The following is a 24,379-nucleotide window of genomic DNA, read 5'->3' as shown; positions in this document are numbered from 1 at the left end:
AGAAACTTCCTTATTGAGGATTTACAGACCTGTTTCCACATACCAACTATATGATCGATAATTGGGCTACTATGGAGCACCCTTCTAACAGCTGAAGAGAGGGTGGGGATAGGGTTAGAATCAATGGGAGTCTGAATTCCTTTATCTGTGCTCTTTCAAGCTGGAGCCAGGAGCAACTAGAATCATAATCAAACCATTCTCTCGCACACATTAGTCTCACAGCCCAATAATAACAGCATAGATCCGATAATCCTATATCATCTTTCCACTTAGGCCGGCACAAACTAGCTAGGTTGATGTGAGCCACCCCATTATGCCAAAGAAAACTACCCATGTGACCAAAGAGGTAAAGACTTCCTGTAGTAGAGAGTAAGGGACATGCTGGAACAAATACAAGAGTTTAGAGAGAACTGATATCGTAATCAGGTTAATTCTACGAGACCAAGAAATGAAAAGTTCATTCTGTTCTTTCAAATCTTTGTGAATGGAGGCCAAGACAGGGCATAATTGAGTTTAAATGACTCCTTAAAATTGCTGGAAATCCGAAGCCCAAATATGTAAAAATTCCAGTTATCTGTTTAAATCTCCCCAGACTACAAGAAATTCTGAAACCCAAGACCAGGGGGAAGAGTTCTGGTAACCCAACAAAGTACCATATTCATCCAGGAGTTGTAACAAGCAAAGAGCAGACTTCTACAAATGTGTCAGAAAAATCAAAACATCGTCTGCATATAATGAGATTTTATATTCAACACCATCTACCTTGATCCCTCTAATCCCGCCAGAATTCCGAATAGATTGAGCAATAGGTTTGATAAAAAAAACTAATTTATTTGAGAAGGCTTCCTTGTAAGACATGCAGGCAGTTATTGGCATTTTTAGGTTATGTACATGTACATTAAGTGTTATTTTATTTTGTCTTGCTTTATTTTTATTAATGTAAATATGTGAACCACTTAGAATCTAAAATAATCAGCATACAAATGTGTTTTAAACATTAAACATTAAAAGTTTCCAGATATGGAGAATGGGGGATTTTTTAAAAATTCTTTTAGTTTTACTCGATATGTCTGCTGTTTTGAAATATTATATTGGTGTTTGGTAATTTTTAAATTATTTTAATGAGTCTTTACTTATTGGATAATCTATTCATCAATTGTTTTATTAGTATGGTTTTACATTACTTGATTTTCTTATTTGATGTTTTATGAGGAATGATAATGTTTCTATTTTCCCATTGTTACACTGCATACAGAGTCAGACTTGTTATGGTTTCCACTTCAGTTTTGGTCTGCAAATTTCTATTTGTACTTTATGATATCTTTATTCTGTATTTGGTGAGCATCTATTTGTATTCTGTGTTTGACCAAGTTATTCTGCTAGCATGTAGTTTCTGTGTAGGGGTCTATAGCAGCCTGACTTGTTCTGTTTTCCTATTAAAAGGTGTATTAGTATTTTTGGGCCTCGTATAATATTTGTAGTGTGACCTTTTTGTAGGTAGGGTTGTTACTGTTTGAGTGCTGGCAGTTAGTGTTGTTTTGTTATTGGAGATTTACTAATTATAATTCAGTTTAGTCATAGCTTTCTGAGGGCCAGTTAAGAACATAAAAACATAAGAACATGCCATACTGGGTCAGACCAAGGGTCCATCAAGCCCAGCATCCTGTTTCCAACAGTGGCCAATCCAGGCCATAAGAACCTGGCAAGTACCCAAAAACGAAGTCTATTCCATGTTACTGTTGCTAGTAATAGCGGTGGTTATTATCTAAGTCAACTTAATTAATAGCAGGTAATGGACTTCTCCTCCAAGAACTTATCCAATCCTTTTTTAAACACAGCTATACTAACTGCACTAACCACATCCTCTGGCAACAAATTCCAGAGTTTAATTGTGCGTTGAGTAAAAAAGAACTTTCTCCGATTAGTTTTAAATGTGCCCCATGCTAACTTCATGGAGTGCCCCCTAGTCCTTCTATTATCCGAAAGAGTAAATATCCGATTCACATCTACCCGTTCTAGACCTCTCATGATTTTAAACACCTCTATCATATCCCCCCTCAGCCGTCTCTTCTCCAGGCTTTAGTCTTTCCTCATAGGGAAGCTGTTCCATTCCCCTTATCATTTTGGTTGCCCTTCTCTGTACCTTTGTTGAGAATTTGCTAGGGAGTTGGCAATCTGCAACAGATATACAACAATCTGTTATGGATCTGCTATGGAGAAGATGCTTGTTGGGAGGAGCAATCAAATAGGAGGAACAATCTGTAGAGAAAGCTCTGTGTAGCGGCCTCCTGGAAAGGGAGGAGTCAACAATCTTGTAGTGTCTCAGATATCGTCTTGCTAAGGAGTAGCAATCTGTAATGAATCTGATATATTAAGAATTATATATAAGAACAATGCCATCCAACTTTCAGAAAGAAATTGAAAACCTGGCTGTTCGCAGAAGCCTACCGCTGAAGGATCTCCTCAACCATCACCGACTCTCACTCCCCCACCCCTCCCCAATCCCTTCCCCCCACCCAACCTCACCCTTTCCTTCTCCCTCTGGACATACCAGGCTAATAACTGCCTAGGATAAACCTATGTTTGTGTATCTTACAGTTTTTGTTGATTTATATATTTATCTCTCTCTAATTGTTTCTTAGTTTAAACTCTGTACTATCTTCCATTGCCCAGGTTTTATGCTCCCTGTTTAATGTAACTTTACTTTCTACCTTGATGTTAATTGGTTTCCCCTCAGTTACATTGTAAACCGGTACGATAAGACCTAGTCTTGAGCATCGGTATAGGAAAAGAAATTAAATAAATAATAAATAAATATAGTTGTGGGTGGATCCCTGGGCCGATGGCAGATGACCACGCCCCTGGGAGGATACCCGGAGAGGGACCACAGGCTAGGCTGGAGTATGGAGACAGACACACATTAGTTCTTTTATTAAACAGGTTATTAGAAACCACCAGAGGTGGCAGTAGTGAGCTGACATGCCCGGCAGGGCTGTAGTCCCTCAGGTACTGGAACAATGATCCCAGGATGGCTGAGCTGTTGAGAAACTGTAGAAAGTGAGTAGGCAGAGTAGGCAGAGTTCATGAACAGAACTAGATGACAAAATTCATGTAAGGTCTCAAGTAAGCTCAGGAGCTGGAAAGGATTAGACCCTCGAGGAGCGAGAACCTGGTTCTAGGGAAAGCTCTGAGAGAGCGATGGTAACTCACAGTTGTTTGTAGCAGTGATAGCTTCCAGGCAGTAGAGAATCTTCAGAGTGTCCAGGAACATGGGCCCTCGAGGAGTGAGTACCGGTTCCTATCTGTAATCTGAAAATAAAGAAAAGAGCGAGGCCCCCGAGGAGTGGGTACCTCTGGTAAGTCCGAGGAGGCAGAGTAGCTTGGAACGAATCCATATCCGAATCCTTGCTAACTCAGTTTGTTAGCGTTTTCAAAGACCTTTAAATATTGGAAGCAGATGACATCATCTCAGGGGGACGCCCCTGAAGTTCGCGCCATTGCTGGTATAAGAGTCGGGACGCGTGCGCGCGCGCACCCTAGGCATCAGGACAAGATGGCGGAGTTGCAGCGTCGAGCCGGTCCGGGGATGCCGGAAGGAGATGGCATGGAGACGCCGCAGTAGCCAGCCATCCATCAGACCTGGAGGGAGTCGCCACAGAGATAAAGAGGGCGGAGTGAGGGCGTCGAGCAGCGACGGACGCAACAACCTTCTCCATCGCAACTATATCTTTTTTGAGAAGCGGCAACCAGAATTGTACACAGTATTCAAAGTGCGGTCTCACCATGGAGCGATACAGAGGCATTATGACATTTTCCGTTTTATTCACCATTCCCTTTCTAATAATTCCCAACATTCTGTTTGCTTTTTTTTACTGCTGTAGCACACTGAACCAACGATTTCAATGTGTTATCCACTATGACGCCTAGATCTCTTCCTTGGGTGGTAGCTCCTAATATGGAACCTAACATTGTGTAACTATAGCATGGGTTATGTTTCCCTATATGCATCACCTTGCACTTAAAAAGCAAATCGGAAGCCGATCCAGTTGGCTGTGATACAGTAAAGACAATGAGAATCGGACGATCAGAAGAAGCCCTTTATTTCAATGCCCGGATGGTATCTTGGGGATATGTGGTCGCAAAAATGTATCAATAAAGATAGCCAGTGGTTCCATTAAAGAACCATTAGCAGAAATAATGGGTCTTCCAGGTGGATCTCGTACTGATTTATGTATCTTTGGCAGTACATACATAACCGGCATCACGGGAAACTGTGTCGTGAGAAACTCTATCTCTTTTTTGGTTAGATAATTACCAGATTCTCCAATAGATATGATATTATCAACTTCTTTTTTAACCATACCCGTAGGATCATTCTCTAATTTCTTGTAGAAATTGGTATCTTGTAATTGTCTTTCTATTTCCTGGATGTATTTAAACTTATCCATGACAACAATTGCCCCTCCTTTGTCTGCCGGTTTGATTACTATTGATTGATCCCTCCTCAATCCGGTGATAGCATCTTTTTCAAGTGCAGACAAATTATGTTTATATCTAAATTTCTTCTCTTTTTCTGAAATATCCTTCAAAATTAGAGTCTCAAATGTATGGATCAAAGGATTTGGAGGTCCACCTGGCATCCATTTGCTAATGGGTTTCACAATTGAATTATCACTAGTCGCTGGTAGAGTAGAAAATAGATCTATGATTTTAAGTTTTCTCGTGAACTTAAAGAGTTCCACTCTTGTTTTAAAAGCATTATATCTAGTGGTCGGAACAAAGGATAACCCTTTGTTCAGAACAACTAGTTCTGCAGTGTTCAATTCCCTATTGGATATGTTGACTACTCTATTCTCATCTTTAGGGACCACATTTTTTAATATTGATGGGGATAACCTCTTCCCCGACCCCTTCCTCTCCCTCTCCCTCTCCCCCTTAAGGGTGGTGTTTCCCATTTGTTCTCCTGGTTGTTGGGTTTGGTCGTATCCTTCTTCCATACTTTGCCTAATTGAAAAACCTGGTACACTGGTCTGGGCGGTGCCTTATTCTGTACAATGGGGTCGAATAGTGATGCCGAAGGATCAAAAGATTCTTCATTTTCGCTATGGATGCGTTTAGTACCTCTATCAATGTTTGGACTGTTGTCATTTACAATGACTGCCTCTTGTTGTCTATCTTTAGATCTATGCATGTTGTGTGAATGAGAAGCTGGCTTGGAATCATAATTCTGTCTATAAGTGAATTTTTTCGGTCTATGCCAAGAATAGACACTACTATTCTTATAGTCATTCTCGTCCCTTTTAAATTTCTCATATTTAGTATTTTTCAATTCTTTAGTAAATTTCTCCAAATTTGTCTTGTAATCTTCATAAATAACCTCAAAACATAGATCTTTCTCTTTCAAATATTGCAATTGTAAATCTAACTCAGCTTTTAATTTTTCTCCTCTTTTTTTAGCTGTCTTAATTATCAAAATCATTAGATCAAGAGAACATTTATTGAGTATTGCTTCCCAGCTACTCATAAACACACTGTCCTCCTGGTACATGCTTGGTGGCTTGTTGACCCTTAAGCCTCTTGGTATTCTCTTGTACCTGCAGTAGTCCAATAAAGTGGAGGCATGGAGGGCACTCCTAACGACTCCCTTATTTAGATTGATAGCATTCCATCTTTGTAGGAAATCATCAAATGCTTCACTTTCTTTGAAGAAAGGTTCAGGTGGGAGTAGGTCATTCAAAGTACCATCCGTATAACTCAATATGTCTTTCCACGGGGAGAAAGACATCTCCGGTAAAAGGGATGGACCCAAAAAGCAAATCGGAAGCCGATCCAGTTGGCTGTGATACAGTAAAGACAATGAGAATCGGACGATCAGAAGAAGCCCTTTATTTCAATGCCCGGATGGTATCTTGGGGATATGTGGTCGCAAAAATGTATCAATAAAGATAGCCCTTAAGGGGGAGAGGGAGAGGGAGAGGAAGGGGTCGGGGAAGAGGTTATCCCCATCAATATTAAAAAATGTGGTCCCTAAAGATGAGAATAGAGTAGTCAACATATCCAATAGGGAATTGAACACTGCAGAACTAGTTGTTCTGAACAAAGGGTTATCCTTTGTTCCGACCACTAGATATAATGCTTTTAAAACAAGAGTGGAACTCTTTAAGTTCACGAGAAAACTTAAAATCATAGATCTATTTTCTACTCTACCAGCGACTAGTGATAATTCAATTGTGAAACCCATTAGCAAATGGATGACAGGTGGACCTCCAAATCCTTTGATCCATACATTTGAGACTCTAATTTTGAAGGATATTTCAGAAAAAGAGAAGAAATTTAGATATAAACATAATTTGTCTGCACTTGAAAAAGATGCTATCACCGGATTGAGGAGGGATCAATCAATAGTAATCAAACCGGCAGACAAAGGAGGGGCAATTGTTGTCATGGATAAGTTTAAATACATCCAGGAAATAGAAAGACAATTACAAGATACCAATTTCTACAAGAAATTAGAGAATGATCCTACGGGTATGGTTAAAAAAGAAGTTGATAATATCATATCTATTGGAGAATCTGGTAATTATCTAACCAAAAAAGAGATAGAGTTTCTCACGACACAGTTTCCCGTGATGCCGGTTATGTATGTACTGCCAAAGATACATAAATCAGTACGAGATCCACCTGGAAGACCCATTATTTCTGCTAATGGTTCTTTAATGGAACCACTGGCTATCTTTATTGATACATTTTTGCGACCACATATCCCCAAGATACCATCCGGGCATTGAAATAAAGGGCTTCTTCTGATCGTCCGATTCTCATTGTCTTTACTGTATCACCTTGCACTTATCCACATTACATTTCATCTGCCATTTTGATGCCCAATTGTCCAGTTTCGCAAAGTCTTCCTGCAATTTATCACAATCTGCTTGTGATTTAACTACTCTGAACAATTTTGTATCATCTGCAAATTTGATTACCTCACTCGTCGTATTTCTTTCCAGATCATTTATAAATATATTGAAAAGTAAGGGTCCCAATACAGATCCCTGAGGCACTCCACTGCCCACTCCCTTCCACTGAGAAAATTGTCCATTTAATCCTACTCTCTGTTTCCTGTCTTTTAGCCAGTTTGTAATCCACGAAAGGACATCGCCACCTATTCCATTACTTTTTACTTTTGCTAGAAGCCTCTCATGAGGAACTTTGTCAAACGCCTTCTGAAAATCCAAGTATACTACATCTACCGGTTCACCTTTATCCACATGTTTATTAATTCCTTAAAAAAAGTGAAGCTGATTTGTGAGGCAAGACTTGCCTTGGGTAAAGCCATGCTGACTTTGTTCCACAACTAATACACATTACAAGAGGCTTAATACCTTACCTTTCTGTACTTTGATTTTCCTTTTTTATTTAAAATCTTTTATAAATGCATAATTTGTAATTGTATGTAGGCATGGCCAAGGATGGGGGGCTTGTGCACATGGCTGTAAAGTTTGCTATGGCATCTGTTACCTTTGCAGGGCTCTGGGCAGAAGGAAGTATTAAGCACATGTAATGAGATTTCTCCTTACTAGTGCAATGCTCTAACCACTCCTCCCCACTATATAGAAGCCACCTAGCTCTCCAAACAAGCCTTTCAAATGTGATCATATAACAAACCAGTTTTCCAACATATACCAATCATGTTTTCTAAACAAGTCACAACAAATTATGGTAACTGCAATGCGTTTTAGTAATATTAGAAGACTCTATCAGCTTTGCACTTGGAACAAGACACTGGGAATACAGTACAGGCTGCCAGATTTGTCCAGCTCAGAATTAATAAATAGAACCATGTGGTCAAGAAAAAAGACAGGTCACTGAGAGTAAGTGGGAGAAATGAAAGATGCATCTTTGAGAAGATGGAGAGACAGGCAATGCAGTGGAAGAGAAAGGGAAGAGAGACTGGGTTGGGGATTTGAAAATAAGTTTATAGATGGGCAGGGTGAGATAAGAAGAGACACTCTTTAGGAGGAGCAGAACAAAAAAGAAGCAAAATTGGGTTACAGCCAGAGTTGGGGTAAGAACGAGGAAAAACTACTGCTGGGATTGTGCTGGAGTTTTGTTGATTTTATGGGAGACTTGGATAAATTAGATGGCTTAATAAATGTAAAAAAAACGAAAAACAAGCTGAACAGAAAATGTTGAAAGTATGACAGAAAAAGAAAATGAAAGAAAAAGAATTAAAGTTAACGACTGGCATACAATAAAGGTTGGAAAATGTACTTTAAACAAATATTAAAAAAGGAAGGATTTGAATAATGTAGGCTTTTCTGCACATACCAAGTGATGTTAAATTAATTATTAGCAAATATTTACAAATTTGCCACCAGTTACAGATTAATAGAAAAATGTGTATACATTTAAAAAACAGGTTTGGCAAATCTTTTTCTGCATGTATGCACACATTTTTTGTTTTCAGAGAGTAGGAGAAACTGCTGCTTTTGAAAATACAGAAAGTTTGCGCAATTTGAAGTAGTCTGAAAAAGGTATCCTAGAGGCAGGATTATAAATCTGCAGTGGGACGTGGAATTTATGATCCGTCTATGCTATGAGCTGTCAATATATGAAGCAAAACGAGCAAAATATAATTGATGTGACTGACACTATGTGAAAGAAAAGTGACACAGTCATCCTGTTACAAAGCACCTGAGTGACAATAATTACCCCCTACACTACAGTATCAAGCAGTTTTCTATCCCTCCGGTGTTTGCACGTGTAAGGACCCGCCCCCGCGCACGTGGCCTTCACTATCGCCGCCACCGCCTCCTGCCATAGGAAAAGGGGCGGGGTCGAGCGAGCCGAGCGTTCCGTCCGCATTCCAGGCATTCCGCCAGAACTGCGCTGACGTCACGGCGGCATTGACAGTTGGAACGGAAAAGACGGCGCTTTCCGCTCAGCCATTGTTGGGACCATTTAGGAAGGAAAGTCAGCTACAGCCCCCCCCCCCCCTTCCCCCTTCCCCCTCCACACTAGGGCCCAGGAACAAGGAGACAAGCTGTGGCGAGAGCTGTTTGCAGCCGAAGAGATCTAAGTGAGACACCGACCCGCTCTGTCAGGTGCTACCTGCGCTCTGCTGCCGAGCGCCTGGCACCCATCCCCACCTCCGGGACTGGAGCGGGGAGGCGGGCCCGACGGCGCAATACCCCGGGAGAGAGGCGAGGGGAGGGGCTCGCGCTTGGTCTCAGCGCGCGCCGCGTTCTTCGCTCCCCCCCCCCCCCCCAGTACCTGCCTGACTCGCGCTAGGAGGCGGAGGCCTTGCGGCCGAGCGCAGTCACCCGGTGACGCCGGAGCTCGGTGCTTCACGCCTCGGAAGAAAGAAAGAGAGAGAGAGAGAGAGACGCACGAAAGCTGGGCAGGTCCGGTCGCCGCTCCGCGCTCCTCGGGCTGAACCCGCACTGACAGACTGCGGCCGCTGCCTCGGGAGGAGAAGCTGGGCGCCGAGGAGCGGCGAGCACCGCCAGCGCTCCCGAGATGATGCCGGTAAGATGCGACGGGAGGGGGAGCGGGCAGGAAGCCGTTTTTACAGCGAATGAAATATTCCCACCTAATTCTCGTCGGAATGACCTTTTCTGTTCTACCTCGGGGAGGGCTCACTCCGTGTTTTACCTCAAGTCTTCAATCGCTGTGACATCCCCAGGTTAAAGCAGTTTTTTTTTCTTCCCTGTGATAAGTTTACAGCCCCTGAGACCCCCCATTGTATCTATGTAATGTCAAACGCGTTTGCTAATTCGTGAAAAAAAAAAAGCACGTCTTGTCCCGTTAGGAGTGGTGTTATCTGCGGGAATTTACAATCTGGGGCAGCTTTGTTCTGGAGAAATAGACAGGAATGGGTCGGGTTTGCGTGGTTCATCACCTTTCTGAGGATTGCAGTCAGGTTCGTGTTAAATCTTCCCCGATCTATTTTTTCCTCCCTCTTTGGCAACCATATTAAAGAAAAAAAACCAAACAAACAGCTAAGGGAGAGGATAAGAACCAGGTTGGTCGTGTTTATTGCTCAGGCCCAGACATTGTTTCTGTGATTTTGATTATAAAAGTGCAGTGAATCCGGTTAATAAAAGAACTCGTGTGCTTTGAAGGCAAGTGGTCTTATTTCCTAGTTGAATTTGTGTAATTTTGTTGGATGCAGAGATATGCTTTTTAGTGGCTAGCTGCCTTCTGTTTTAGAGTTTGTTCTGTTTTCACTGTGTGCAGGTTGCATTCGGACTATAGTCTTACATAAAATAGTGTAGATCTGTAGAGCAAATATGCTTTGCTTAATGTGATAATTGCATTATAAATAGTTATCATGAGCACTGTTTATTTATGTAACATCCTAGGATTGCAGGATGTAAGAGAAAGCAGTTGAAAATGTAAGTTCCTTTTTTTTGTATGAAAGGAATTGATTTATTAGTCATTTATTGATGCCTGTATTTCTTCATTTTACATGTTAACATAGACTGAGCCTGGGAAAGGTGACATGCTTGAAGCACAGTGGATTAAGAACTGATAAATTGTATCCCTTTATATAGTTTATTAGAATTAGGCTACCTGGTGCTAGGGTTAAACCAGATAATGCCCGAAAATTACTTTAATCCATCCTGGAAAAGAAATGTAAAATTACAGATGGCCAGCAGAAGATGTCTTCAAGCCACATTGAATTACAGAGTTTAAAGAAATGTCCTCTTACATCACTCACCGTAACATATTGTATGAGAATGACTAACCCAGTGCATACTGTAGCACCCAATTCAACCTATTATATTTGCAGTGTTTTTTTTTTTTTTTTTTTTTTTTTACTAGTCACTTGGTTTTAAACATTTTTTGGATTGCCTTAATAAAAATAACACTCATATCAACTGCCAGCTAAACAAATGAGCTACATTGATATCAACATGTTATCATGCATGGCAACTAGGTACAAATGATTATTTATTTTATTTATTTATTTAGTGTTTTTTTTATATCGGCATTCACGATAGGCATCACATCATGCCAGTTTACATTAAACAAGGGGTGAATATAAAATGAGAAAATACAATAAAACTTTGACAAGTGCGAAGCTGGAAATGTTGCAGTTACAATAAAACAGGGATGTACACAACTGGGAGCTGAAGAAGAAAATAGGCGATAGGAATTTTAACAAAAAAAGCAATTATTTACAATGATATGAAATTTACTATGTAATTGTAATTTTTTACAGTGTAATGTTAAAGTCTGATAGTGAATTGATGGTGGGTTAGGGTTATTGTATACAAAAATCGCAGCAAAGTTTTACCCCACTCCTCCCACCTCCCCACTCTGGCAACCATTACATGAACAAGATTGGTAATGGATATGGAAGCAAATTAAATTAAGGTATGATTTAGGGCACTGAAAAAGAGCTTTTGCATCTGTTGATTGGATTAAATGATGCGTCAACTGGGGCAAGAATTTGTGACCACCATTTATAATGAGAGGTTTGCCCCTTGAGCCACTTAATGTATGGGCCCCTAATGTAAATATTTGATGTAGTACATTATTTCCTTGTGTTGTGCTCTTTATTCTATTTATTTATTTATTTATTTTACTTTGGCAATAACAGAGTAACATAATAAATGAAATCATATTTATAAAGAGTAAATATTTCAAACCAGGTAATGATTAGAATATTCACAATTTCCTAATATTTCAAATCATCTGATGAATACAAAGTCCAGTAAATAAAAAATGTTGTATTCTCCCCCCCCCAATAGTAAATATTTCGAAAAAGCATAGTCATCAAATTACACCCAACAATTTTAGAACTAATAAGGATTAAAAAAATCTTCTGCTCTCCTTACCTGTGATCTTCTCATTTCCAGTCCCCCTGAGATTGTTGTGGATTGAGGGAGGTAAGGCCGCATAAATTTTATCTGCTCTCTCATATGCACACACAATAACACATTCATTTTTTCACACACTCCCTCTCTCTAACATACATAGGCTCCCTCTCCCTCACAGATACATTGTGTATGTGTGTGTGTGCGCATGCCTGTGAGAGCCTATATGTGTCACATGGGCTCATAGGCACACAAGCACACAGGCTTGCACACATGCACACTCACATACACATGGCTTCCTGCTGTCTTCGGGCCGTGGTGTGATGAGCTCCACCACAGCCTGCTGATCTTCCTGTTTCGCTGGGATGAGAGGGACTGGAAGCTGTCCGTGAGCATGCACATAACAGAAGACCCTGGCCTCTCACTTTCAGCTGTCTGTGGGTTGAGCACGTCTGCCTGCAACCTCTCTTCTTCTTTGGCCACTGGTGGGTTAGGCTATGCTGGTGGCCCCATGACCTATCTTGCTGCTGCTGCTCCGTGCAACTGCACGGTATGCACACTCTGTTACGCCAGGCCTGTGTATATAATGCATAATTAGAATGTTATGCTTGCCATTCATCCTGTCCCCAAGCCCCCTTCCCCGAATCCTAGTAATGCTTGATATCCTCTGACACTTTTTTTTTTTTTAACTGTACTACCCAAGGGAAATAATTCAGATTTTGTGAAGTTGACTTGGTAGCCCACTATTTTTCCATACCTCTCCAACAGAATCATAATGTTAGTGCCAAAGTATCCAATTGGGTCAAGTATAATATCATCAGCATACAAAGATATTTTATGATCAATTCCCTCTACCTTAATGCCAAACGTTTTTTGGAACATTCTTATCAGCAGAACAAGGGGCTTAATCATTATATTGAACAAGAGAGGGGATAAAGGGCATCCTTGCCTTGTACCACTTTGGATACTGAGGGCAGGTCCTTATCCAACACTTTAATTCCTATGGAAAACCAATACATTCCAAAACAAATAAAGCCACTGTATATGATCACAAGCCTTATTAGCATCTAAAACAATCACTGCTCCTTGCCAATTTAAGTTTTTTATGATCCCGTGGAACCACTCACGTCCCCAAAGATACCCATCTGTGGCCCCATAACTTTCAGTTTTGCTATTTCCATGGAAGTACTGTGTTCCACAAATTCTTTAATAGCTTTGTTCTCTCAATATTGTATATGTAATATGACTGTACATCATAAGGAAAACAAAAGCCACAAAGTTGTATTCTTCTTTAAGACAATAAAAGTGTAGACACCTACTTATCCTCCCTCCTTCCCCCAAATACCCCAGATTTATTGCAAATATTTCCTGGACTCAATTTTGTTAACAGATAATTTAAAATTTAGTGAAAGTACCGATGTAACTTAACAAACTTATAGGATCATTCATCAAATGCATTATGGCGTAAACGTCATAATGCATGCGATAATTGTACTATCACACGGTGCAAAATCAAGTTTTTGGAAGGGGTGGGATTAGGGAGAGGTTTGGGCTGGATTAATGAAAATGAGGGGCAATATCGCATCGTGCGATAGCATAACGCATGCTGTTGCAGGGTTTTAACTCAGGAAATAACTACACCTTTTTTCCTGGCGTTAAGCTGTGCAATATTCCTGAAACGGCCATAATGCAATTCGCAATAAATTTTGCAAATTGCATTTCATCCATTTCTGGGCTTGAGAGGGGGAGAGTGGAGTAGAGAGAGAGTGTTCAGAGTGCCGAGTGCCTCTGGGGAGGCCTTCACGGTATTCATCTGTTGATCTGACTATAGGAGGGCCAGCTAATATCTCGAGGTGAGGTGGTGGTTTAGGGGCCAGTTTTTCATGCAGAGTGAGACGTATGAACATCACAGTACACCTCTGTGAATATTTGAAGTTATTTGGAGTTAGGAAAGTCTCACAAAGATGATATTTCTACCTAGCTTGATGGTACCCTGATATATATAACAACTTTTGCTAGCACATGGCTTGTGTGTTTCACAATAATAATGTGGCTGCTGTTAAGCTTGCTGTGAAGGTGGGGTGCCAAAGCTGGCCACAGCACAATCATAACAAGGCCAAGTATACACATGCTTATGGTTTGGCAACATTTAGTTAACAAAGATGTGGTGCCCTCTGCTTTTTTGGATTAGTTTGCCCCACCTGTGCAAATTCCAGTATTGTTATTTTTAGCTCAGTATAAACACCACCAAATTCTGCTCATTGCCTCTTCTGGAAATCTTTAATTAGTTTTGTTCTGTTAGGACCCCAGGGACATGACATAACAGGAAACCTGGTTTTATCTTCTAATTTTTTACTTTGCCTAGAACTCCTCATTTACATTGAATAGCACAGAACTCAACAAGCTGGTATGCAGTGGGCAAATATGAAATCTGCTTTGAATTGTATTTTGAGACACAAAAATTAATATCTAGATTTCAGGTTTGCCAAATGTTCAAATAAGTGTGAGTGTGTGTTCATGTAACTGGCAAGCGAAAATCCGTATGCATAAAGAATAGTGGATGAACTAGAAGAGCCATCAGAGGTTACAAGTTTTTGTTAAAGTGAACAAAAGCAAGAGGTTATTGAACAGGCAAGGGTAAAAGGTTAGCATGTAGGAGTAGCAACCGCCAACAACAACGTACGTGAATCACTAACTGGAAAAAAGATATATAGATGTGGTTTTGAAAATAAGACGTAGAAACAACACGCCAGCTAGGCTGATCGCGATGGTGGAAAAATGATTGGAATTGCTACTAAAGGAGGGAATAGTAGAGTATTTTAATTCAGCACGCTATAGGACTAAGGTAGCATTGGCCAGTCACCCAGTCAAAACATGAATTTGACTTTTTAAAATTTCAGTAAGGCTCTCCCCCGCTCCCCTCCTGCCCAGACACAGTTACTCTCAGAAGACTAATAAATGAGATGGGCAGCCTCTGTGTGGGTTTAAAGAGAGCAGAAGGACCAGCAAGCCTGCTACAGGGCTCAGTCCTGGGGCTAGCATTCTTCAATGCTTTTATAAGAAGTATTTACGTTGAAAGAAGAAGGGGGAAGGTATGTCTGTGCTTGTAACACTAAAATCTACAATGAGGCTGCACACTAGAGGGTGGGAAAGAAATATAAAGGAATCTAAAAACCTTTTCAAGTTTTATGAAGTGTGTGACAGCTAAGAATAAATATACACAAGGCAAAAACTGTAGGAAACAGTACAGGATAGGGGTAACTCATGTATGACCAGCACTCCCCAGTCTTCTGTAGTGCAACAGCAATTGCTGCAGAATTTCCCCCTTCTGCACAATTGCAAGAAATTATCTGCCTTCTCCTCCTTCAATGCTTGTGTTGTGAATTTGCTAGGGAGGTAGCAATCTGTTGTACATATGCTGCTTGAGTTAGCAATCTGTTATGGAGAAGATGCTTGATGGGAGGAGTAATCAGAAAGGAGGAGCAATCTGTAGAGAAAGCTCTGTGTAGTGGGCTCCTGGAGAGGGAGGAGTCAGCAATCTTGTAGTGTCTCAGATATCGTCTTGCTAAGGAGTAGCAATCTGTAATGAATCTGATATAGTTGTGGGTGGATCCCTGGGCTGATGGCAGATGACCACGCTCCCGGGAGGATACCCGGAGAGGGACCACCGGCTAGGCTGGAGTATGGAGACACACACATTAGTTCTTTTATTAAACAGGTTATTAGAAACCACCAGAGGTGGCAGTAGGGAGCTGATATGCCCAGCAGGGCTGTAGTCCCTCAGGTACTGGAACAACGATCCCAGGATGGGTGAGCTGTTGAGAAACTGAAGAAAGTGAGTAGGCAGAGTTCATGAATAGAACTAGATGACAAAACTCGCGTAAGGTCTCAAATAAGCTCAGGAGCTGGAAAGGATTAGGCCCGCGAGGAGCGAGTACCTGGTTCCAGGGAAAACGATGGTAACTCACAGTTGATTATAGCAGTGATAGCTTCCAGGCAGTGGAGAATCTTCAGAGTGCCCAGGAACATGGGCCCTCGAGGAGCAAGTACCGGTTCCTATCTGTAATCTGAAAATAAAGAAAAGAGCAAGGCCCCCGAGGAGCGGGTACCTCTGGTAAGTCTGAGGAGGCAGAGTAGCTTGTGAGGTGTAGCCGAAGCAATCCCCTTACCCTTGCTAATTCAGTTTGTTAGCATTTTCAAAGACCTTTAAACAGATGACGTCATCTCAGGGGGACATCCCTGAGGTTCGCGCCCTTGCTGGTACAAGAGTCGGGACGCACACATGCGTGCCCTAGGCATCAGGACAAGATGGCGGTGTTGCAGTGTCGAGCCGGTCCGTGGACGCCGGAGGGAGATGGCATGGAGACGATGCGGTAGCCAGCCATCCATCAGACCCGGAGGGAGTCGCCACAGAGGTAAAGAGGGCGGAGTGAGGGCGTCGAGCAGCGACAGTCGCAACAGCTTGCTTCCTTTTTTTTTTTTCTATGTATATCACAGTTTCAGGATTCCCAACTCCCCCTTATTTCTCCATCCACTGGTCTCCCTCTCTTTTGTCCACTGTTAATCATTCTCTCTGCTGTTGCTCCTTTTCAGCTCCTGGTGTGGTTCAGTGCAGCTCTGCTTCCTCAGGGTAAGGCATGAGCCATATGCTACAGATTTCAGCTGCTATGCAGCCTCTCCATACCCTGACTATGATGCCTCCCTACAAGCAGAGACTTACAGTGAGCCCCGTTCAGAAGTGTTCTATCTTGTCGCTGGTCTTATGACTCAGCCTGTCTTATAGCCACCCCTCCATCAGGGACCTCAACAAGCATGTACTTCAGGCTGGCCAAGTTCCTCCTCCCTGCCTTACCACACCCAATATGCCACTCTTGCCTTGCAGCCTCTCCAGACTTGTCCTTGGTTTGCCTTCTGGCCTACAGGCCTTCTTGCTCCTTGTCTTGCCTCTGGGCCTTCTGACCTCAGCCTAACCTTGCCTCGTGGCCTAGCTAGGCCCCTCCTTGTCTTGCCTCTTTGGTTCCTTCCTGATTTGCCTCCTTTGGGCCAATATGATCCATGTTCTGTTTTGCCTTTGACTCATCCTGTCTTAGTCTGTTGTTATGATCCTGGAGGTGGACCCTTAGTCCAAGGAAGGGTTAGCGCTACCTAGGAGAGAGTAAACCCTCTTAGGTCCCTACCGTCAGAAGGCAAGGCCAGGTACAGCAGAAGTTGAACCAGTACGTCGCCACTGGAAGCCTGTGGTCCCCCCAGGAGGAGCCTGTAGGAACCCGGGCCGCTTGGACTTAGGTGAATCGCTGAAGACTGAAGATAGGTCTGGATGTAGGCGCCTCCTGCAGGTCGTGGTATCCAGACAGCTGGCGCCTCCAGCAGGTCGTAGATCAGTCCAGGATTGGAGGCCGAAGAATGGTCAGAAGCCGATCCTGTGGTCAAAGTCAGGCGAAGGGTCAGAAGTCAGTCCAGGGTCAAGCCAAGAGAATGTTCAGAAACCGGTCCAAGAGTCACTCCAGAAGGATCAGTCCAATGAGAGGGGAGAAGCAGGAACGGAAGTACTGGAACAAGACCGAACAGCGGGAACCAGGAACTCTGAGCTCAGGAACCAACCAGACTAGAAGCCTCAATACCAAGGCAAGGTTTGAGGAGCAGACCTTGCCTTAAATACAGGAACTCAGGGAGGAGACCCAAGGAGGAGCCATGATAACTTCCTGTTGTGGCTCCTTTAAATTTACACTTCAGCCGCACGTGCGGCTCTATACAGATCTGGAGGGGGAGGAGTCAGCCAGGCAGGGAAGAGGCCATGCGTCCAGGCCTCAGCAGCGGCAATGGCCGCGAAGGGAGCGTCGCAGGAGGCTGCCTGCTCCCGCAGGAGCCCCAGAAGTGTTCCGACGTCACGGGTATATAATCAGCCCCGGTTGCGGACCACCGCGGCCGGTGGCCATGACAGTGGGAGTCTTGGAGGCGGCACGACGCCGCGGATAGGAGGCCGGCCCCGGTTGTGGACAGCCATGGCCGATGGCCATAACATCTGTTCCTGTTCAAGCCTCAGTTTAAGCCTTATCTGCATGCAGTTCCTGTCTAAGCCTCAGTTCTAGCTTTGTCAGTTCTTCCTGCGCCACTCTGAGGGTGATGTTCCCTAAGCTCCGCCTGAACCGGAGCAATAACACCATGACAGGCATTTTGTCTGACAAAGGAAGTTTGTATAATGGGGTGAGAGTGGTGATTGTAACACAATGCTGTCTGCCTCCATTGGGTATATGAAACTGTTTGTACCCTGGCCACGCAGCGAGGATTAAACCTAAAAAGGAGTTTGCATCTCCAGAAAGTTATAGAGAATAGCAGCTGAGCTATAAATGGTTCAGTGTTTATAAATAACTTTTTATCAGTTATTTCATATTTTTTCAGCACTAGCATATTCCAGGAACTGTTGGCTTATGTAGTTCCATACCTCTTTGGAGGTTTGTTTTCATGAGCTGTTTGCAGAAGTAAAGACCAGTCAGGAGTGAGGCACCAGATAAACGTACAAATTATTGAGGCAAATAAAAAAACATTTAAATTTAACCTCTTGAGGGTTTTATTGCATTTTGTAGAAATGAAGGTGACTATTTCAGCACTGTATACTTTAGTCTGTCAGTCAGCTGGAAAGGATCTTCAGTAATTAAGATCAATAGATTCTCATGGTTTCCAGCTTTCATTTACAAAGTAAACTTGTAGTTTGTTCCTCATTTTTAATCCTCTCCTCACTCTCTTCTAGGATCGTAGATGCCTGGAATTGTAATTTAGAGACGGTTACAGAATGATCTCCTAGAACAGGTAGTGGAAGTTAAAATATTAACAGACTTCAAATAGTTGAGATAGATACAGAGGATCTTTACCTGCAAATGGTGAAGCTTGACCTAGTGGGCACCACATACCATAGGCAGAGGTTCTCAACTTTTTTTGGGTACAGGGACCCATTTTTCAACATCCAACAGTTTTAGGACTCCCATCCTGTACCCACCAGTCTTGTTCTCTCTTGTCTCTCTCCCAGCCAAGCCACTCCCCACCAGCAACTCTTTCTCTGTTTCAACCTTCCACCAGCAATCAACTTTGTACTCATGGGCCAGCAACTGAATTTTCTTAGGAAAATGCCCCACAGAGCTTTCCTGTGAAAATTTTGGAGCAAGTGTCACTACAGATACATGTGGTGATTTCAAAATGTTCCCTGGCAGTTGTCTGCCTTCTGCTCTCTGGCTTGGTCCCTAGCAGCTTTCTCTCCTGCCTGCCCTCCTCCATGGCCCCTTTCAGTGCCTGCTTTTCTTCCCCTTCCCCCATACCCATTGTCCCTTATTAATATTTAGATACTGCTTCCTCAGTGATAAAGTCCATCCAAAAGTGCCAAAGATATATAAATAATTACAGCAAATAACTTTTTAAAACTTCCCCATAGAGCCAGAGATAAAATAACCTGCTGGCATTCCTTCCATCCTCCCCTCATCCCCTTCCTCCCCCTCACCAGAGGCCATAGTACATTTTCCCTCTCGCACTCTGAGGCCAGCAAGGGCCAGAAGACATGAAGCAGTAGCAGAAACATCTCCTCCTCCTCTTCCTGGTTCTCTGCAGCAATTATTGTTAAAACTGCTATCAGCCACACCTTCCCAGTACCCTTCCCCCACCCCGAGCAAGGTACCAGGCTATTCTTGATGGTATTTCACTGCACCCTTCGGTGCTGGACCAGGCTCTTCTAGCAATCCACTGCACCTCTCTCATCGTTTACTCAGCACAGGACCAGACTTCTCTCATGAGCAATCCTCCACGCCCATCACCTCCTCTTTTCAGTGTGGGACCCAATAAACAAAGGTAAAATGTACCTAAAATAAATTGTACATAAAACCATGTATAGAAAAACCCAATACTAAACCCCACAAACGTTGTTAATTAACCTTTTAAACCTTATTATAGATTTTATTAAAATAGTTCTACAGCTGATGCTGTCAGAGGAAACCTGAAGGCTCAAATGCAAAATGTCTATCTTGGTTTTGCACTGTAGTAAAAGGTCTCTGTTGACTTGTTTTGTTCAGATAACCATGTTTCTGAAACTTGTTTTGTTTGTTTCTCCTGCCATTTTTTGTTCTGTTTTGAAATGTGTGGTGAGTTGCACCTGGATTTGATGCTCTTTTTGTTGTTTTTTGAAATGCTACCTCTTATTTTACTCTTACATTCTAAGTTGGAAAGAGGGATTGTTTTGTAAGCACTATAATTAAGATCTTAAACCATTTTTAAAGAGGAGTCATAAAGCAAAGAGTACTACACATTTCCTAAAGTATTTTGGTGAAATTATAAAAAAGATTTTTATCATTTTATGACTATGATGAAAATCTTTTATTGAAAAAGGCCCATTATTCCAATTCTGGCCTGATCTTTTGGAAGCAAAGATCAGGCTTTACAGCTTAGAAAGAGGACAGCCTTGATCATCAATAACTAGGAAAAGTAGTAACAAATGCCCTCATGATGCTTTTAAATCAGAAAACACTATCAGGATTAGGATGATAGGACCAATGTTTGTGCTCTTTCTAGTCTTGAAAAAACAGGTCATTTAAATTACATGAGCAAAGGTCAAATATTTGGTTTAAAATAAATCATCTTTAATTGTTGGAATATAAAAAAGAGAAAAGCAAATTTGTTTAGGATTTGGTTTATACATTCTAGATTTTTATTGTAGTAAGAGACATTTGTCCTCATGATCTCAGACCTTACAGGTGAGCAGGAATTGATTTTAGACATGTAATAACCTCATCCTTACCCAAGCCACAAAAGTATAATGATGGGGAGGCCAGTTTAATGAGCTGTATACCAAATTAACTTACAAGAAGTAATAGGAAGCTGTGCTTTTCTATGTGTTGTTTTAAAAGTACACTTGACTAGAAGTAACGTTTACCTTGTATCAATTTAAAAAAAAAAAGTTATTCAAGGACCAGTTCAGGTCAGTAGTAGTGACCAAAGTCCATGCCATATGAAAGCCTTAACCAACTCTTTTCCTAAGCTATTGTTATTTCATTCCAGTTCTCAGTGGATGGCTATCTGCATCACTAAAATAAAAGCACCATCACTATTGGCCTACAATAGTAAGAATCTCAGCAGGGAAGCTAGATATTAAACAGTCATAAAGACTGAATAACCATCTCCTCCTTAATGGCAACCGCTTAAGAGCAGGGTTTATGCATTTTTGCAGTGGAAGTGTACAGAAGCTTGCACTGCTACTGCCTGGGCTGGATCTGTTTTGTGCATAAATGGAAGATTTGATCTTCAGTGCTGTCACTTTTCATGAGCAATAAAATCACTTGAGAAAATTTTGTAAGATTTTGAAATTGCAGGTTCTAAATCTTGTCTTTCAACAGTATATAAAGTAAAAAGGTAAAGAAATGCAGAGCGGGTAATCAACAAGCCTCATGTTATAAATTACCCAGCATTGTTGATGGTAACTGTACTATCAGCCATGTCATACTGAAGGTCTTCAACCCTCCCCCCCCCCCCCCCCCCAATGATATAGCCATACTTTTTAACACTTTTTAACTTTTATCTTCCAATTTTAGAAAAATATTGTCCGTGTTCATCACATTTCCATAAAGGGAGCTTGACACGGTCTCTCAGTGAACTGATTGCCCAGCAGCAAGGCAATCACACTGCCAGCGTGCGACTTAAAATCCTGGTTTCCTTTTATTTGAGTTGCTGAAAGTTACTGGGACCCCCAACCTCTCACATGCACACCCCCCCACATTCACATACTGTATTTTTCCTTTGAAATAACAAATACTACCCTTAGGACCAGCTACATTGATAAGTTACACATTAACTTTAGTTGTAGGATCTGATTGGGCCATATGGAGACCATTTCAAATGTTATTGTACACCTTATGTGAACCAATTGAATCCTGCTTTGTATGTTGGATTGTGATATATTCAAAATATGGTTGCTCCCTGGAATTTAAAAGAATTTCAAGTAGACAGTTTAAATCTAAGATATGCTTGAAATTAATAGGATAAAAGTAGCTCATAGGGTTACCAAAATGGTGCAGGGCTTGCGACTCCATACGCAGTGAGACTTAAGGAACTCAAAATATAATTGCTGGATGAAAGAGAGGGGAATATGACAGAAGTATTCAAATATTTTGCAGGGTTCATTAAAATGGGAGTCAGCATTTTCCATTGAAATTAATTCAAGGACAAGGGATCATGATATGATGTTGGAAAGAGGAAGACTCAAAAAAAAAAAAAAAAAAAAAAAAAAAAAAGGAAAATCTTTATTGAGGGGTGGTAGATGCCTGTCATAGCCTACCAGCAGATTTAAGAATACTTAGGACATATATCAAGAACGGCGATAAGGACAGGTGGAAAAGCAGTAGGCAAAAGAAATGAGGGGATGGCTAAGTATTAGAGTAGTTATGGAAATCTATGTGGCCAATCACAGAGAACACTAGAAAGCTTTATCTTCTTCCTTTTTTGCTAACTTGCACAGAACCAGCAGCTACCCTTATTTAGAGTAGTGTAGGTAAGTGAAACAGGATAGACTACGTGGACCAAATGATCCTTATCTGCTAATATCTATATATTACTACGAATGAGTTGAAACAAAAATGAAGTTTTGTGCCTTTTTTTTTTTTTTTTTTTTCTTTTTGATCCAGTAATTTCCTCCTGCTTCTTTGAGCTTGCAGCTCAATCCAAACTGGCCTCATTTGGGCAATGGCAACAATGAACCTTAATTTGCAACTCCTGTCATATTTTTCCCCATGTATTTTGATTTTTTCCCACCCTCCAGCCTAGGCATTGCAGTGACAGTTCTCGACTTGGGGGGCCATAGACTACAATTTGTTCTGGAGCTCATTATGCATGTTTTTCAGTCAGGTCAGTAGGTGTCATTGTTGAGCAGTAGCTGAGATTACTATTCTAGGGTTTGTGAATGCTGCCTCTACAGCATTCCTTAGTGGCTTGGGAGTGGAAGACTTGACTTCCGAATTAAACCCAGGTTCTCAGCATGGCAGCATATAGCACTGCCACTGCACCAATCTAAATAATAGCAATGAAAAAAACCAAAACAAAACTGGCCATTTATTTTTCCTATTCATACTCATGAAATTCTGTACATTACAGTACTCTGGGTATACCTTCCTTTTAAACAAAACGCTAAGTTTTTGACTACTTCTACATGGGATTTGTTGCAAGGCCACTTTCTGTCTTGTAGGTTTCTAATATTTTGGCTTTTATACAGAGCATTATCCAGGGCAGCTTTAAAATAAATATTCAATAAACGGTACAAAAGTCAGTGGAGTGTGAATCAGAAGTACGATTGGAACAAAATGGGGCAACTAAGGGTTCTGACATGTGATTATATCACACCAGTTTTAATATCATTGCACTGGCTTCCAATAGAGGAGCAAATTACATTTAAACTGTTAACTTAATTTGAAAATTAATTACATTATGAAAACTTTCCATTAGCTTATTGTTTTGAGGTTTACATTCCTATTAAATCCTTATGCTCTGAAAGCCAAAATTTGCTTCAGATCCCTTGTGTTGGGAATTGTAAAACCCAACAAACTAGATTGAGAGTCTTTTTCCAAATTGGTCCAGTGCTTTGGAATGAACTACTTCCTTCGTTCAGAGTATTTGAAGAATACAGCATTTTTAGAAAACAACTTAAATCCAGTTTATTTAAAAGGTATATACTTTGCATTTGTAAATTGATATATGTAAGATGCTTTTTCATGTAAAGTGTTATGTATTGTCTTAACATTTGAGTGATTTTATTTTGTAATCTGCATTGATCAATTTGCCTTAAAGCTCAAGTTACAGGTCAAGAAGTTTAATGTTCATTACTTTATTTTTCCATCGATAAGCAGGATGAATTAGCCATGCTGTCTGAGTGAAGTCTTCTGACAGCGCTTGTGTGGACTCTCGCTCTCTCTCTCAAAGAATTTAGAGCTTTTGCTCTGCTACACCTGCAGGGCACTTCCCATGTGAAGCATGTCATTGGTCTCCTCAGTCATCTTTTTTCCATGCTTACGCACAGGCATTCCCCCCCCCCCCCCCCCCCCCCCCCCCCTCTCATCGTGTCTCCTCATAGAAATGGAGGATTTTATCCTCTTTTTGTTTTAGCGATCCCTCAGAAGCACTTTTTGGTGCTAACCTAATCATATCAAAGTAGCCCAGGTTCAAATATTGTCAGTGTGGGCACATAGTATCCGTCACAGACAATCATAACTATTGCTCATCTGTCTGTGCCCGGATCACTACCAGTTATTGTGTCGCAACTGTGGTCAGATGTCACCACAAGCACAAAAGCAAAGAGCTGCAAAGATAGCCTCCTTAAGGGACGGGGATAGAGTATCATCAGGCAATTGCATGCCTTTTTCAAGACGTTCAAAACACTCTTCCCCCAGGCCCTAAACTCCCTATCCATGACGTGCACAGATCAGTTTTAATGGAGCCACAGGTAAAATCGAAGGACAAACGCTCTGTCCTCAAGACATTGGCAATAATGGGTCAAAGTTTGCTCTGGCACCTATTAAACCCAAGCCGAAACCCGC

The 24,379-nt window shown here is 41.6% G+C and overlaps 1 protein-coding gene across 1 annotated transcript in view; it reads left to right on the top strand.

The window, feature by feature from the left end:
• The first annotated feature begins 8,984 nt into the window (after positions 1-8,984).
• Positions 8,985-24,379, top strand: part of PPP1R13B (protein phosphatase 1 regulatory subunit 13B) — a 200,771-nt gene continuing 185,376 nt past the window's right edge. Inside the window, exon 1 of the mRNA XM_029598045.1 lies at positions 8,985-9,525. Within this exon, the coding sequence (XP_029453905.1) occupies positions 9,517-9,525 (9 nt within the window). The 5' untranslated portion in view covers positions 8,985-9,516. The remainder of the gene's footprint in view (positions 9,526-24,379) is intronic.

The sequence above is a fragment of the Rhinatrema bivittatum genome, chromosome 4 (genome assembly GCF_901001135.1).
Source record: "Rhinatrema bivittatum chromosome 4, aRhiBiv1.1, whole genome shotgun sequence".
In the NCBI taxonomy this organism is placed as follows: domain Eukaryota; kingdom Metazoa; phylum Chordata; class Amphibia; order Gymnophiona; family Rhinatrematidae; genus Rhinatrema; species Rhinatrema bivittatum.
The sequence above is the reverse complement of the archived record's forward strand: the minus strand, read 5'-3'. Positions and strand labels throughout refer to the sequence as shown.